This window comes from Gopherus evgoodei, chromosome 9, assembly GCF_007399415.2.
Source record: "Gopherus evgoodei ecotype Sinaloan lineage chromosome 9, rGopEvg1_v1.p, whole genome shotgun sequence".
NCBI classification, from domain to species: domain Eukaryota; kingdom Metazoa; phylum Chordata; order Testudines; family Testudinidae; genus Gopherus; species Gopherus evgoodei.
Genome location: NC_044330.1, coordinates 72,310,749 through 72,326,714, shown reverse-complemented (window position 1 = coordinate 72,326,714; position 15,966 = coordinate 72,310,749). Strand labels below are relative to the sequence as shown.

The 15,966-nt window shown below is 43.4% G+C and overlaps 1 protein-coding gene across 12 annotated transcripts in view; it reads left to right on the top strand.

Moving 5' to 3' along the window:
* DIAPH2 (diaphanous related formin 2) overlaps positions 1-15,966 on the top strand; it is an 867,723-nt gene that overhangs the window by 163,248 nt on the left and 688,509 nt on the right. For all 12 annotated transcript variants that reach the window (XM_030576660.1, XM_030576662.1, XM_030576661.1 and 9 more), the window contains 4 exons: positions 11,210-11,284; positions 11,370-11,439; positions 13,238-13,374; positions 14,638-14,746. In XM_030576660.1, coding sequence (XP_030432520.1) covers positions 11,210-11,284; positions 11,370-11,439; positions 13,238-13,374; positions 14,638-14,746 — 391 coding nt within the window. The remainder of the gene's footprint in view (positions 1-11,209; positions 11,285-11,369; positions 11,440-13,237; positions 13,375-14,637; positions 14,747-15,966) is intronic.

The following is a 15,966-nucleotide window of genomic DNA, read 5'->3' as shown; positions in this document are numbered from 1 at the left end:
CAGCTTTTGCTATAACCATAGACTATGTCTACCATAACTAAAGAGCTGGTACTTCTCATCTTTCTTTCTATGATATGCAGGATTTTAATCAACAATAAAGCATAGTTTTGGAACTGATTGTCAATGTAATTGCGAGTAAAACATTTCACTATTGTAAAATTCTACTAAGTTTTCAAATTAAGATACGTATTGCAGAACTACATATATACTTATAATACAGCAAGCCTGTCTCAGATGTTTTGTATTGACAGACTCTCTCTAAGGTAAATTTTCAGTCTGGTGTATTGTTTAAACTCTCAACACAAATGATTGTTAATGTGTTATGCAATGGAATTGTCTTTGCTACCTCTAAATCAGTTGTCTTGATCATAGTAATTTGAATATATTTTCAGCTACTCATTTTTTCATACTAATACTATTAATTCCTTAGAGAAAATACTTCATTGGAGTGATAATTATATTCCTTACATATTTATCGTTGTTTGTAGCTAGTTGTTATTACCATTCACTGTTGATTTCTGTTCATTTAACTGTAGAATTCTAACTTGCAAATTTGTGATTAAAATGAGCTTCTTAGAGCCAACTTTCAGTGACATGTACCAGAGAGGTAGCCGTGTTAGTGTGGATCTGTAAGCAGCAAAGAGTCCTGTGGCACCTAATAGACTAACAGACGTATTAGAGCATGAGCTTTCGTGTGTGAATACGTTGGATGCATCCGACGAAGTGGGTATTCACCCACGAAAGCTCATGCTCCAATACGTCTGTTAGTCTATAAGGTGCCACAGGACTCTTTGCTGCTCTTTCAGTGACGCTGGTATTTTACTTTTAAAGTTATTTTGGACTGGTAGGTGTCTGAGTTGCCACGCTTACTGACAAATAATTTTTCCATCTTTTGTCAATGAATGGAATTGCTTTTGGGTTGACTATAAATACCAGGAATAGCTTATGGATTTTTTTGGCTTAATATTAGTCTCAGAACTGGTAAACAACCTCCTTATGCTGTTTAAATAGAAAAGGAATGGTGAAAAGTTCTCTGTTGTAGATAGGATACCTAGATGGGAGGCTTTGAAACTTGGCAATCAGTCGCTATTTAAGTGAATTTTGTTTAAGCAAAAGTTTACAACTGCCTTCCAGGTTTGTTTTCTGTATACTTCTGCTAAGTTTTCTTTTCTAAAACAGAAAATGAAATAATTGGACAGTATGTAAAATCAGAACCAACACATTTGAACACTGCTTCAGGAGCTACAGATTGTAGCATGGTGGGTTAAGAAGAAGATTGGAGTTTTCTTCTTCAGATCATTGCTTCTAATGGATTTGTCAGCTCTTCAGTATTTGAAGATAGTGTCTGTTACTCTAAGTCCTTTCCTGCTGCCACACCACAAGTTTTCCTCGGGAGGAGTTCAGAAAGTACCAATAAACCATTTAAAGTAAGAAATGGGAGGAAATTACAGGTGTGCTAGTGTAAGTGTAAATGGTGTGTGTGCGTTTATTTTAATAATTAGCTGATATAGCAGTTCCATTTTGAAATGGAAATCTAACAAACCAGGTCTTTAAATTTGCTAAGTGGTGTAGCCAATACTATGATAGCACTTATTTAGGATAGCGCCCTTTTTGGGAGCTCCTTTTTCACAGGTCTGCTTTTAAATTGGACAGTATTTCTCAGGTAAGGACACTTAAGTTAGTTATTAACCAATCAAAAGTTTACTAATGCTCTCAGAGCCAAAGAAGTATACAATCAAAAGTTCATCCATTAAATGTAGATATAACAGATGTTCTAGGGAAAAAAACACATGCAGTCTTCTAAGTGATTAACATAGCAGCCCAGTAGCTGTGCCAAAGAACAGTACATAGGCTTAGTCATCAATTTTCAGTTATTTTCAGTACCGCTAATACATGACATGTCAAGTAATTCATGTCTTAAGGCACTGTTAGCAATGTAGTCCGTGCTATTCTATTCATTTCATATGAAAGGGAGTACTATAGTTTAAAAAATTGCTTTAAGTCTCTCAGGCCACTTTGATTAAAGGGGATTCAGTGTAAATGCCAAAAGACCTGGGTAGCGCAAACTCTCAGCAGGTTTTTCAAAGTGTCTTTTCTGAAGCTTGTTCTCCTGAACTTTCAAATGTAGCTGAAGGACTATGGGTGGGGGTGGAGTGAGTGGAGAGTGGGATGGGAATGAATGAACTAGGAGTAATCCTGCCATTGGCACCTAACCCTGCTCCCACTGATTCACTGAGAGACAAAGCCACTACATTCCTCACCATACCATGTGCTCCTCAGCTCTGCATAAGGGAAGGGGGGGAGTTTTGGGGGTGCCTGATACTCTGGGACCGGGGGCTCATGGGGTGCCCAGCACTCTCAGGGAGCAGAGGACAGGAGGAGGTGCCCCATGATAGGAAGTGGTGCCTTGCACTGAGGATGACAGATGCACAAGCACTTAAGGGGCTGATACCACCTTCTTCCCTGCTCTGCAAACACTGTGTGGTGGGGAAATGGACAGGTGCCCCTTCCTGGTTCCAGCACTCCTGGAGGGCAGGGAAGAAGGGTTCATATTTCTTGCATGTACATGGTGCCAGGTACTTATGGGGGGGAAGTGGTCATAGGCAGAGGATGCCCCATGAGGATGCCTGGCACTCTTGTGGGAGGAGTGGATCTAGCTCTGTGTCCTGTGGCCACACTGAAGGTCAGGGGAAGTAGATGGGAGCCAGTACTCAGTACGGTTCAGGCTTCCACTCTCATTGGCATGTGTCAGTTGCTGGGGCGAGCCTCCCTGCGTGTCTTGCCTTATTGTGCCAACTGCAGCAGCCACCAACCGATAGTTCTTCTTCAAGTGCTTGCTCATATCCATTCCAGTTAGATGTGTGCGCGCCGCGTGCATGTTCGTCAGAAGATTTTTACCCTAGCAACACTCGGTGGGGTGCCCCCTGGAGTGGCGCCGCTATGACGCCGGATATATACCCCTGCTGACCCAGCCACCCTTCATGTTCCTTCTTACCACCCGTGTCGGTCATTGGAACAGTGGAGCATGGCTTAGCTGACCTCCACCTCCCTAGCTACTCGTAGTTCTCGTGTATATAGTTATAGAGTTATAATCCTTTTGTATATATATTTATATAGTTATACATTTTTTCTTTACTAGCATAGTTAGTTGGTAATAGTTAGCGGGGTTCGGGGAGTAGCCCCTTCCCCACGCCCGACACCTGCCGAGGCACTGACGACGTCGGCACCGTCGATCCCTGTCCCATGAGGGCTGTCGAATCCCGTGCCTGGCAGCTCCCCGGTATGCGCTGTGGTTGAGCTTACTGCTCCCTCCATGCTGGAGACATTCCCAATGGCGAGGGATCTCATTGCCGTGACAGAGTCGATGCTGCCTGAACCTCTGGCACCGCCAGTGCGGGTAATACAGTCTCTTGGCAAGCCTCCCTTGATACGACCATCCTCTGTCGGCACAGCAGAGCGGCACCGTTCATTATCACGGTCCCGCAGACGCTCCAGGTCCCGTTGGCACTCCTGCTCCCGACACCACTTGCAGTTCCGGTGCTGTTCTCCTCCTTGGTACCGGTCGCGCTCACCACACTGGTCGGTATCCCGTTCGCCGACCCGCTACTCTCGGCACCGTTCCAGCTCCCGGCACTGCTACAGGCACCGTGACTCCCGTAACCGCTCCTGATGTCGAGCCTCGAGATCTCAGTCGACCTCCTGGCACAGCTCTGGTCGCAGGTCTGGATCTCGTTCCAGGTACCGGTACGCCTCTTGGTACTGGTCCCCGGTGCCGAGTTGGGCAGGGTCCGATAGAGTCAGAGACTCTGCCCATGGTTTTTCAGCACCTCCATGGCCATTCAGACACGCATCAGTGTCATCCCACGCGGACAGCTCTTATGCTCAGGACCGCGATTCTGATGTGCCCACCAACAACCTGAGAGCCCATCAGGACCTCCTAAGGAGGGTAGAACTCAATATGGACCTCCAGGTGGAGGAGGTCCTGGAGGTAGATGACCCGGTAGTGGGCATTATATCTGTGGTTGCCCCACTAGAGGGGCCCTACCCATTTATTCATACCATCCAGGCGAATACCAATACTATATGGCAGTCCCCAGCCTCTATCCCTCTATCCCTCCTGCGGCCAGGGGAGTCGAGCGTAAATATATGGTGCCCTCTAATTGGTACGACTTGTATGTCCGTCCTCCTCCCTACTCACTAGTTGTTCAGTCCGTTAAGGACAGGGAATGGCATGGCCAGCAGGCGCCAGCCCCAAAATCGAAGGAGGCTAGGCGAATGAACCTACTCAGCCGCAAAGTGTACTCTGCAGGGGCCTTACAGCTCTGGGTGGCAAATGAACAAGCCTTGCTTAGTCGCTATAATTATAACACCTGGGTGGCGGTGCTAAGTTTATGGAGCTTCTCCCTCAAGACTCCCGCCAAGAGTTCGCTGCCCTCTTGGAGGAAGGGAAAAAGGTGGCCAGAGCTTCCCACCAGGCCTCATTGGATGCAGCAGACTCAGCAGCCAGGACTCTGGCCTTGGGTGTTGCCATGAGGCGCATCTCATAGCTTCAGGTTTCAAACCTCCGGCCGGAGCTGCAGTATACCATTTGGGACTTACCATTTGATGGTAAAGGCCTCTTTGCGGTAAAGACAGCCCCAGGCTGCAAAGCCTGAAGGACAACAGGGTCCTGATGCGCTTTCTCGGCGTGCATACGCTGGCTACCAAACACAGGCCTTTCTGTCCCCAGCCACACTGCCGTAGTCTTTGCCTAGCCAAAGACAGGACTTTGGCAGACAGCGCGGCCGAGGTGGTCGCAGACGACTGTCAGGACCCCTAGAGGGCCAAGATCAAGGTCCCTTGCAATCACCACCGGGACCAAAAACGAACTTTCGAAGGTGTGCCCGCGGGCGGCGTACCAGTTACATGCCGGGATCCCATTCCTACTTCCTTCTGGCATGGTCCCAGTTAACTTCAGATCGCTGGGACCTACGCATGGTAGCGTATGGGTACCACCTCCAATTTGTTCCAACCCTGTCCCTCTTCAGGGACCCCTCTCACGAGCAATTCCTCTTACAAGAGGTGCAGACACCGATGGATGGAAGGGGCAAGGGATTTTACTCCAGTTATTCCCTAATCCCCAACTCGAACGGCGGTCTCAGATCTATCCTAGACCTGCAAGGACTCAACCAGTTTACGATAAAGTTGAAGTTCCGCATGGTATCCCTGGGAACCATTATCCCGTCCTTGGATCCTGGAGACTGGTATGCCACCCTCGATATGAAGGACGCGTACTTTCACATTGCCATCTTCCCTCTGCACAGGAGATACCTCCGCTTTCTAGCCAACCGTCAGTACTTCCAGTTTATGGTCCTGCTGTTTGGTCTTTCTACAGCCCCATGGGTATTGACAAAGTGTATGGTCTTAGTCACCGCCTACATCTGCCGATGTCGGATATGTGTTTTTCCGTATCTGGACGATTGGTTTATCCATGGAGACTCCGAGACACAAATCACTCAGCATGTGGGCATCATCAAGGACCTATTCACATGTCTAGGCCTGATTATCACTATAGAAAAATCCACTCTGGTTCCCATGCAGAGGTTAGACTTCCTAGGAGCTATCCTGGACTCTGACCTAGCCGAAGGCTGCTTAACACAGCCGCGGTTTCAGGCGATGGCAACAGTCCTCCGAGGTCTGCAGACTTTCCCAATGACCTCGGCTCGCACTTGTCTCCGTCTCCTGGGTCCCATGGCTGGCTGCAAGTTTGTAACCAAACACGCCAAGCTCCGCCTCCATCCTCTCCAAGTTTGGCTTAACTCGGCGTACCGCCCGGACAGGAACCCAATGGTCACGATAGTCACCATTCCCTCGAGCACCCTGGGCTCCCTAGAATGGTGGCTAACTGCCTCCCTTGTGTGGGCAGGGATGCCGTTCCATCCGCCCCAGCACTCACTGTCCCTGACAACGGACGCGTCATCTCTCGACTCGGGTGCTCACCTCGGTCACCTTTGAGCTTAAGGCCTTTGGTCTTCTCAGGAACTGGCTTTCCACATCAATGTCCAAAAATGAGAGCAGTCCACCTGGCATGCCAGGGGTTCCAGCAGCAACTGCAAGGCCGTGATGTCTCAGTGTTTACAGCCAACACAACGGCCATGTGTTACATAACCGACCAGGGAGGGACATGGTTCTCCCCCTTTTGTCAAGAGGCCATCCATCTCTGGGACTTTCGCATAGGCCACTCGATAAATCTGGTAGCGTCCTTTCTCCCAGGCATTCGGAATGCCTTGGCGCTTCGACTCAGCCAGTCTTTCCTGTCTCACAAGTGGTTGCTCTGCCCCGTTGTGATGCATTCTGTTTTCCAGAAGTGGGGACTTTTCCCCACATAGATCTGTTCGCTTACCGCGAGAACAGGAAATGCCAGAAGTTCTGCTCCTTCCAAGGTCTCTTCTCGGGATTGATCTCGGACGCTTTCCTGATGCCGTGGAAGGGCCAACTCCTTTATGCCTTCCCACCATTCCCGCTGGTTCATTGGGTCCTGCTCAAACTCCGCAGGGGCAGAGCGCGCGTCGTCATGATCACTCCAGCGTGGTCCAGGCAGCACTGATACACCACGTTACTCGACCTGTCAATAGCCAACCCAATTACCCTGCCACTCCACCCAGACCTCATAACTCAGGACTATGGCAGGCTTCGCCACCCGGACCTGCAGTCTCTTCACCTCACGGTGTGGCTGCTGCGTGACTAAACCAGGGTAGCAGGAAGCCTTCCACCTGGTCAACCTACCTGGCCGAGTGGAAGTGTTTCTCCTTCAGGTGCGAAACGCTTGATCTTACTCCTACTGAGATCTCGATCCCCTCTATTTTGGACTACCGCTGGCCTACAACAGCAGGGCCTAGCAGTGTCATCGCTGAGGGTAAACTTGGCAGCCATCTCTACCTTCCACCCAGGCTAAGGTGGTCATTCCGTGTTCTCTCACACACTATGGTTTTGAGGTTCCTCAAGGACTTGGAGCGCTTACACCCTCAAGTACACCGCCCAGCCCCAACCTGGGACCTCAACCTGGTTTTAACCAGACTTATGTTTCCCCTATTCGAGCCGTTAGCGACCTGCTCGCTGCTATACCTGTCTTGGAAGACAGCTTTCCTCATAGCCATTACATCGGCCAGACGAGTCTCCGAGCTCAGGGCTCTTTCGGTGGTTCCGCTGTACACTATGTTTCACAAAGACAAGGTGCAGTTACGACCACACCCGGCTTTCCTCCCTAAGGTGGTTTCGGCCTTTCATGTTACCCACACTCAACGCAATGGGAGCAACAATTGCACTCCCTGGACGTCTGTATAGCGCTTGCATTTATATTGAGCGGACAAAACCATTTTGTAAAACGCCCCAACTCTCTGTTGTGGTAGCAGACCGAAGGAAAGGCCTACCTGTTTCCTCTCAGAGGATCTCATCTTGGGTGATGGCGTGCATCCACACTTGTTATGATTTGGCTCATTTTTCCCCAAGCCACATCACCCTGCATTCTACCAGGGCTTGGGCTTCATCTGCCACCTTGCTGGCTCGTGTACCTACCCACGAGGTCTGTCATGCAGCTCCATGGTCCTCGGTCCATACCTTTGCTTCGCATTATGCTCTGGTTCAACCGTCAAGAGATGCTGCAGCCTCTGGCTCAGCAGTTTTACATTCTGCCACATTTCACTCCGACCCCACCGCCTACGTAAGGCTTGGGAATCACCTAACTGGAATGGATATGAGCAAGCACTCGAAGAAGAGAAGACGGTTACTCACCTTTGTAACTGTTGTTCTTAGAGATATGTTGCTCTTATCCATTCCAAACCCACCCTCCTTCTCTGTCGGAGTAGCTGGCAAGAAGGAACTGAGGGGTGGTTGGGCCAGCAGGGGTATATAGCGGCGCCATTCCAGGGGGCACCCAACTGACCCTCCGAGTGTTGCTAGGGTAAAAATCTTCCAACAAACGTGCACACGGTGCGCACACACACCTAACTGGAATGGATATGAGTAACACATCTCGAAGAACAACAGTTACAAAGGTGAGTAACCGTCTTTTACTCTCTTGGCTTCTGCTCGGAACAGGTGCATAGTGCTGCACCATCTGGAGAGGGCTCTGTGGGTGGGAAGCTGGGTCCAAGGAGTTAGAGCACTTGAAAAATTTAGGTTTAAACTGATAAAACTAGAACTTTGGGTTTTTTGTGGTCGTTTTTGTTTAAATAAAAAAAAGAGAAGAAAAAGCTCTAAAAAGAAGGATCTTTGCTACGCTACATTCTTTGCCATGTCTGATGTGTCATTTAGGGCTAGATATTCAAAAATATTGAGCATATAGTTTGCTTTTGTAAGGTTTATGGCCAAATTTTCATAAGAGTTCAGCACCCAATATGTACAAGTATTTTTTAAATCTGGTCACTTATTTTGGTGCCTAAATGGGAGCTGAGCTGAGCTCTTTGGAAAATCTGATGCTTATTGTAGGTTTTGAGCCCTAATGGAAACTCTGTCCTCAGGTACAATACTGAGGATATGTCTACACTGGCAACCAAATGACAAAACTTTTATCTTTCAATGGCATTAAAAGCACCCCCGCCCCAAAAGACAAAAGTTTTGCCGATGGCAAGCTCTGATGTGAACAGCTCGTTGTCGGCAGGAGCGGCCTGCTGCCAACAACACTAATGCCGCCCATTATGGGTGGAAGTGTTTTGTTGGCTGGAGAGCCAACAAACAGTGGGCTACGCTGCGGACCTTTTAGTGACATGGCTGTAGCGATACAACCCTGTTGCTAAAAGCTGTGTAGTATAGACATAGCCTAAGATAGGAAGCACAAACCTGTGCAGTTGCTGTGATGGTGACTTAGAATAATAGAAAGGGAGGACTGGAACAAGGGATCTTGAGGAGTCGTCTAGTCCAGTCCTCTGCACTGAAGCAGGACCTGCCCTTAACCTCAAATGAGAGGAATCCACAACTATCCTTGGTAACCTATTCCAGTACTTAACTGCCCTTAAGAGGGCCAGCTCCAGACACCAGCTCAGCAAGTAGGTGCTTGGAGCGGCCAAGGGGAAGGGCCGGCACATTGGGCTTTTCGGCGGCAATTCTGCGGCAGGTCCATCCCTTCGAGAGGGACCGAGGGACTCACTGCCGAATTGCCACCAAAGAAGAAAGTGGTGCAGTGGAGCTGCTGCCAATCACGATCGCAGCTTTTTTTTTTCTTTCCCCCTTCCTGCCTCTTGGGGCAGCAAAAACCTTGGAGCTGCCCCTGGTCCTTACAGGTAGAAAGTTTTCCCTAGTAGCTATCCTACACATCTTTTGTTGCACATTAAACTGATTACTTGTGGTCCTACCATTGGTGGACCTGGAGAACAATCGATCAGCAACTTTTATTACAACACTTAACGTACTTGAAGACTGTTAATAGGTCCCCACTCAGTCTTTTTCTTCTCAAGATAAAACATGCCCAGTATTTTTAATCTTTCCTTTTAAGTCAGGGTTCTAAACCTGGTATAATTTTTGTGGCTCTCCGCTGAACTGCTCTTCAGTTTGTCCCATCTTTCCTAAAGTGTAACTCCCACAGTAGGACACAGTGCTCCAGTTGAGGCCTCACCAGTGCCAAGTATCATGGGGCAATTCTCACATTTCTTTACATCTGACATTCCTGCTGTGATACCCCAAAATATTAGACTTTTTCGCATTTACATTATTGGCTCTTACTCAGCTTGTGAACCACAATAATCACCAGATACATTTTCAGCATTACAGTATTACACCTTGCTAGTTATTCTCCATTTTGTAGTTAAGCCTGTGTCTTTTCGGTCCTAACAGCACTAATTTGTTCTTACCTTTATTGAAATTCATTTTATTAATTTCTGACCAATTCTCTAATTTGTCAAGGCCATTTTGAATTCTAATCCTGTTTTCCAAAGTGCTAGGAGGCCCTCCCAGTTTGGCATCATCTGCAGTTTTTATAAGCATAATGAGTTGTTTAATGGAATGGAGAGTAATGAAAATACTGTATAGTACCAGACCTAAGACAGATCACTGTGGGACCCAACTAGATACTTTGTCCAAGTTTGCCAGTGAACCACTGCTAACTGAATAAGGCCTTTCAACCTGTTGCTCCACCCACCTTATACTAATTTAATCTAAACTGCATTTCCCTACTCTGTTATGCTGTTAAATATATGAAGCAATTTTCCAAATGTCAACACTGGATTTGTGTTCTATAACTGGAGATATTTTATTTGTCATGCTCAAAGCTAGCCAGAGTCAGTGACCAAAATTCAGGGGTTAGATACTGTCAAGGTTTTTTCTCCACTCTGAACTTTAGGGTAGAGATGCAGGGACCTGCATGGACACTTCTAAGCTTAATTACTAGCTTAGATCTGGTATCGCTGCCACCATCCAGAATTTTCAGTGTCTGGATCACTCCCTTTCCCCCCAAAACCTTCCCCTCCCTGGGTAGCCTTGAGAGACTCCTTCACCAATTCCCTGGTGAGTCCAGATCCAATCCCTTGGATCTTAAAACAAGGAGAAATTCACCATCCCCCCACCTTTCCCCCCACCAATCCCTGGTGAGTCCAGATCCAATCCCCTTGGATCTGAAAACAAAGAAAAATCAATCAGATATTAAGTAAAAGGCTTTTAATTAAAGAAAAGAAAAGTAAAAGAGAACCCCCTGGGAGAGATTAGCATACCAGCTACTCTCACAGACAACAGATTCAGAACACAGAGGATGTTCCAGTGGACACAAATTTAGTTACACAAAAAAAATGCCCAAATACTCAATTTGATTCTATCTCTAATTGCATAAGACAGGTTACAAAGAAATAAACATAAACCTATTTATTCCTTTCTAAAACTTACGACTCCGATAAGAGGCTGGTTCCTTGATCTTTTTCACTCTGGCTGAAACTGAAACTTTCAACAAAAGAAAAACTTCCCTCCTTTCTTTTGAAACATCTTGTTCCCCTATTGATTCCTCTGGTCAGGTGTTAGCTAGCTAGGTGAACTTTTTAACCCTTTACAGGTAAAAGAGGCATTAACCCGTAACCATCTGTTTATGACCAATACCAATACATTAAAACGGATTTGAACTAATGTCTTGGTCATTTAGAAAATATATTGGGAACATGGGACAAATCATCATATTGGAGAATAGTTGCACATGTGGTCAAATTAAATAAAAAATGAATCAATTAACATGTATATTTTACTCTTCCCACAGCTGGGTCAACAATTTTGGACATGAAGGTCTTGGGCTTCTGTTGGATGTACTGGAAAGACTTCTGGACAAGAAACAGTAAGAACCCAAAACACTGGGGTGGGAGATGGATACTGCTATTAACGTTTTGACCTTAGTTAATGTTGTTGGTTTTTCTTTCAAGGCAAGAAAGTATTGACAAGAAGAATCAACATAAGCTTATTCAGTGCCTCAAAGCATTTATGAATAATAAGGTAAGAGAAATATTTTTATTTAGTTTTAGGTGCTTTGATCATGCCTGCCTGTTTGATAAAGAGCTAAGTGCAATAATGACGTTTAACATTATTGCATCTTTTCTTTTAGTCATGCTTCTTTGTCAAAAGTGAGAAATTCAGAGTAGCGAATATTTAAGTCCTGCATTAGTGAATTAGGGATAAGGATGCAGTACAGACTTGAGTGTCCAATTCATGTATCTTCAGTGAAAAGGATGTTACAGTAACAATTTTATTGAATGCTGTGGACCAAATTTAATTTGCTTGTTAGGGAAATATTCATAATACTTTTGTAGAGTGGAAATAAAAATAAAAAAGTTCTCCAATTTTTTCTTCCTAATATCTGGAGTTTAACAGGAATAGGGTGCCTCAAGGCTTGTCTCTTTTCTGTAGCCTGTTAAGAGATGGGTGCAAGGGGAGAAATAACTATGGTGGGGATTATTTAGAGGAAGTTAAAATTAATGATGCCATTATTTCTAAGATACTGTGATCCGGAGGTAATGGGCAGAGTTGGTTTGTTTTTAAGATATTGTAAAGTCTTAGATGGGTGCTTTGTTGGTGTGGAGTAGTAGAAATCAAAATACATAATTCATAGGATCAGCTGTTTTCTTGGACTAAAATGTTTAATTTTAATATATTAAAAAACCCATGAATTTGGGAATGAAAATGAACATATATTTTCTGTAAGAAATGTCCAGGCTACATTTGGTGAGCAGATTGTAGGGAACTTTGTGGTATTCTTTAAACTGTAGAAATAGAAGGCCAGAACAATATGAAAGCAAGTAGAGAAATGCTTAATATTCATAAAATAGATGATATAGTCATTTAGCCATCATATTCAGGCATGGATGTCGAAAGTTAATCACCTAGTTCTGTGCTTAGCAAGATAACCACGTTTAAGTTTTCAGAGGTGCTGAACTCACAGCCCCCATTGACCATAAAACAAGTTCTAGGTGCTCTGCATCTTGAGAAAAATATGGTTTTTTAACCTATTTTGAGATTTCACATTCTGGTAAACAGAATGATTTAAGCTGTTAATTTTATATACACACAAATGAAGTCAGAGTACGCTCAGATATTGTCTTTAATCACAGACATAAATTACACCTGTTTTCTCTTAATATTAGCTAGTGTATGTGTGTAATTGAAGTTTCTAGTAGTTGCTATTTCCAAACTTAAAAATAGATACTAGATTTAAGGGAATATGTTGGAATTATGTTCCCAGATGTTAACCAGTTAAAGTGGAATCTAACCAAAGTTTGTTTCAAAGATTCATGTCAATGAAGAGTTTTACTTGTGTGAGCTGTTTGAAATCTGCATTATTAGATGATTTGTGACTTTTTTAATCTCCCATAATAAATTGCAAAGTATTCAGTTACTGGTGTTCACCTTGCAGTTTCGTGCTAAATGTAGCAATTTATTATTGTTACTTAGCTTTATTGCTGTTACTTAGCTGAATATATTGATGAAAGATTCAATCATTTGATGTAGGTGGGGAAAAAAGTGATGAAACCTCTTAATCGAGGTACCTATTATACTTCAGCATATCTGAATTAGTAAGATTTGTCTTTTTCAGGAAGAAGATTATAGTTTAAAATATGAATTTAGTCCACAAGCAATAAAGCTGTTTGTGTGCTAAAGCAAGTTTCCCATTGAAGTGAAAATACTTGAAAAAAAAATTAATTTTTATGTCCAGTCTTGGATACACAGGCTATATGTGTCTGAGGGAGAGCAATAACCTTTTCACGAAGAACTCATTGTTGTCTCTCTCTTTTTAAAGTACGGGTTGCAAAGAACTCTAGGAGATGAAAGAAGCCTTTTGTTACTAGCAAGAGCAATTGATCCAAAGCAACCAAACATGATGACGGAAACAGTAAAAATACTTTCTGCCATTTGTATTGTTGGAGAGGAAAATATGTAAGTAATATGTTGAAGAAATACTTATGGTATGTAGGGCTTTGAGAAAATAACTAACTTGAGTTTTCCATTTTATCTGTTCCTGTGTTTTGTGTGTTTTGGCATGAGAAGGTGGTTACAAATGTTCCACTTAATTGTGCATATTGTAGATTATTTTGTTGCGCTCTATTTTCTTCTGTAGTAGTATAAAACAGGATAAACTCATGTCTGATAAGTCATTTATTTTACAAATATCTTTAGTAATCTTTTCCTCTTCTGTTACACTGTTTTTAGTTTAGGTGAAAAGAAATGCATTATCTATTTAAATAGACAGAATTAATATTTTGATAAATCAGTTGGAGTAGTTTATATATTGGAATTATATTCTTCCTACTAAAATATTGACCCTGACATGATTTACTGAGAGACTAAAAATGATTTTAAGGTAAGTTAGTTTTTCAGACCATGTTTCTTTATAATCCTCATTTGACTTTATCTGGAGCATGACATGTTTGAGTTGTTGAATATTTGCTTGTATTGCGATATACAGCATTCCAGGTGTGAGTGAAAACCATGGAAAGTCCCTATGTGCTGCAAAACTTAAAATTGTCATGACTGAGACACTGAGTTATTGGTTGGTGAGTCAGTTTTCAGTTCCAGAGAAATTGACGGGCAATGTAAGAATAGGGTAGAAGTGCTCCTATGTATGTATGGGTGAAACCATTATGGCTTTTATGGCAGTAATTTCTATTTTTTTAATCTGTTAGAATACTTCCAAAAATAATGAGAGAGTAGATAAAGGTGACCAAATGGACCCAATTATTTACTCTTAATTTTTAAAATGTCTTTGATAAGGTCCTGTATCAAATAATTATATGGTAAGGGTCTTGTAGATAAAAATGTATTTAGGTTTAGATGAGTCATAGCGAACAGATAAATAACAAGCAATATATGTGTACATATCCAGTGTTGATGTTGCTGTCCAGTCAAAGGTGACACTAGTATTTAAGTGACAAAGGATGCAAAAGAGTAAGCTTTTCTCTGAACTTGTACAATTGATTTTTAACCAAGATGACTAATTTAAAAAACAAAACAAAACTCTTAACAGATTTCCCAGATAGTGTGATTGAATTTTCATTTTCAAATAGCCTAGGCATTCTGAAGTCATTTGAAGATTTTATTTTAATACCTCACGTGGAAGATCTAACACTCTGTGGTAAACTACCTATGAATTCCCCTCTCTCACACACACTCACTCTCTTTCACTCTCCCTCTCTCTCACAGTCTGGACAAACTTTTAGAAGCAATAACGACTGCAGCTGAGAGAAATAACAGAGAACGTTTTTCTCCAGTTGTGCAAGGACTGGAGAACCATGAAGCTTTGCAGTTGCAGGTGGGTTTGCAGTATCTTAAACATGATCTAATTGTCAGATGTCTAAATATAATGAAAAATGGTAACAAAATGAAATCAGCTCAACTGTTTTTGCATCTTTTAATTGTTTTGCTATGTAAATTTGTGCCTTTTATATATTTCAATAAAAGGAAAATTTATTGTTGGGAATAATTAAGTAGACAAACTCTGTGGAAACTCTTTTCCAGCAGTTAGCATCTATGAATACAAAATCAAGAAGACTTCAGTTCAGTAGAAATATTTGAAGAGCCTTGCAGACATACAATAATTAATTGGTTGTATTAGACATTGCCTTTATTACTGAGAATGTTAATAGACTCATAGACTCTAGGACTGGAAGGGACCTCGAGAGGTCATCGAGTCCAGTCCCCTGCCCTCATGGCAGGACCAAATACTGTCTAGACCATCCCTAATAGACATTTATCTAACCTACTCTTCAATATCTCCAGAGATGGAGATTCCACAACTTCCCTAGGCAATCTATTCCAGTGTTTAACTACCCTGACAGTTAGGAACTTTTTCCTAATGTCCAACCTAAATCTCCCTTTGCTGCAGTTTAAGCCCATTGCTTCTTGTTCTATCATTGGAGGCTAAGGTGAACAAGTTTTCTCCCTCCTCCTGATGACACCCTTTTAGATACCTGAAAACTGCTATCATGTCCCCTCTCAGTCTTCTCTTTTCCAAACTAAACAAACCCAATTCCTTCAGCCTTCCTTCATAGGTCATGGTCTCAAGACCTTTAATCATTCTTGTTGCTCTTCTCTGGACCCTCTCCAATTTTTCCACATCTTTCTTGAAATGCGGTGCCCAGAACTGGACACAATACTCCAGTTGAGGCCTAACCAGCGCAGAGTAAAGCGGAAGAATGACTTCTCGTGTCTTGTTTACAACACACCTGTTAATGCATCCCAGAATCACGTTTGCTTTTTTTGCAACAGTATCACACTGTTGACTCATATTTAGCTTGTGGTCTACTATGACCCCTAGATCTCTCTTTAAAGCAATCTTAATACAGCAACTTGGAAAATTCTGGGAAATATTGACCCCAGTATTACTGGCTGATTTTGGATTTTGGCATGGTATATCTCCTATCTGCCAGTAGATATGCTGAAAACAATTCTTTTGTGTTTGCTTGTTGTTTAAAAATAAAATAACTTCAAAAGAAATTTTAGATGATTAGCTAGAATGAATGCTAGTGGTTC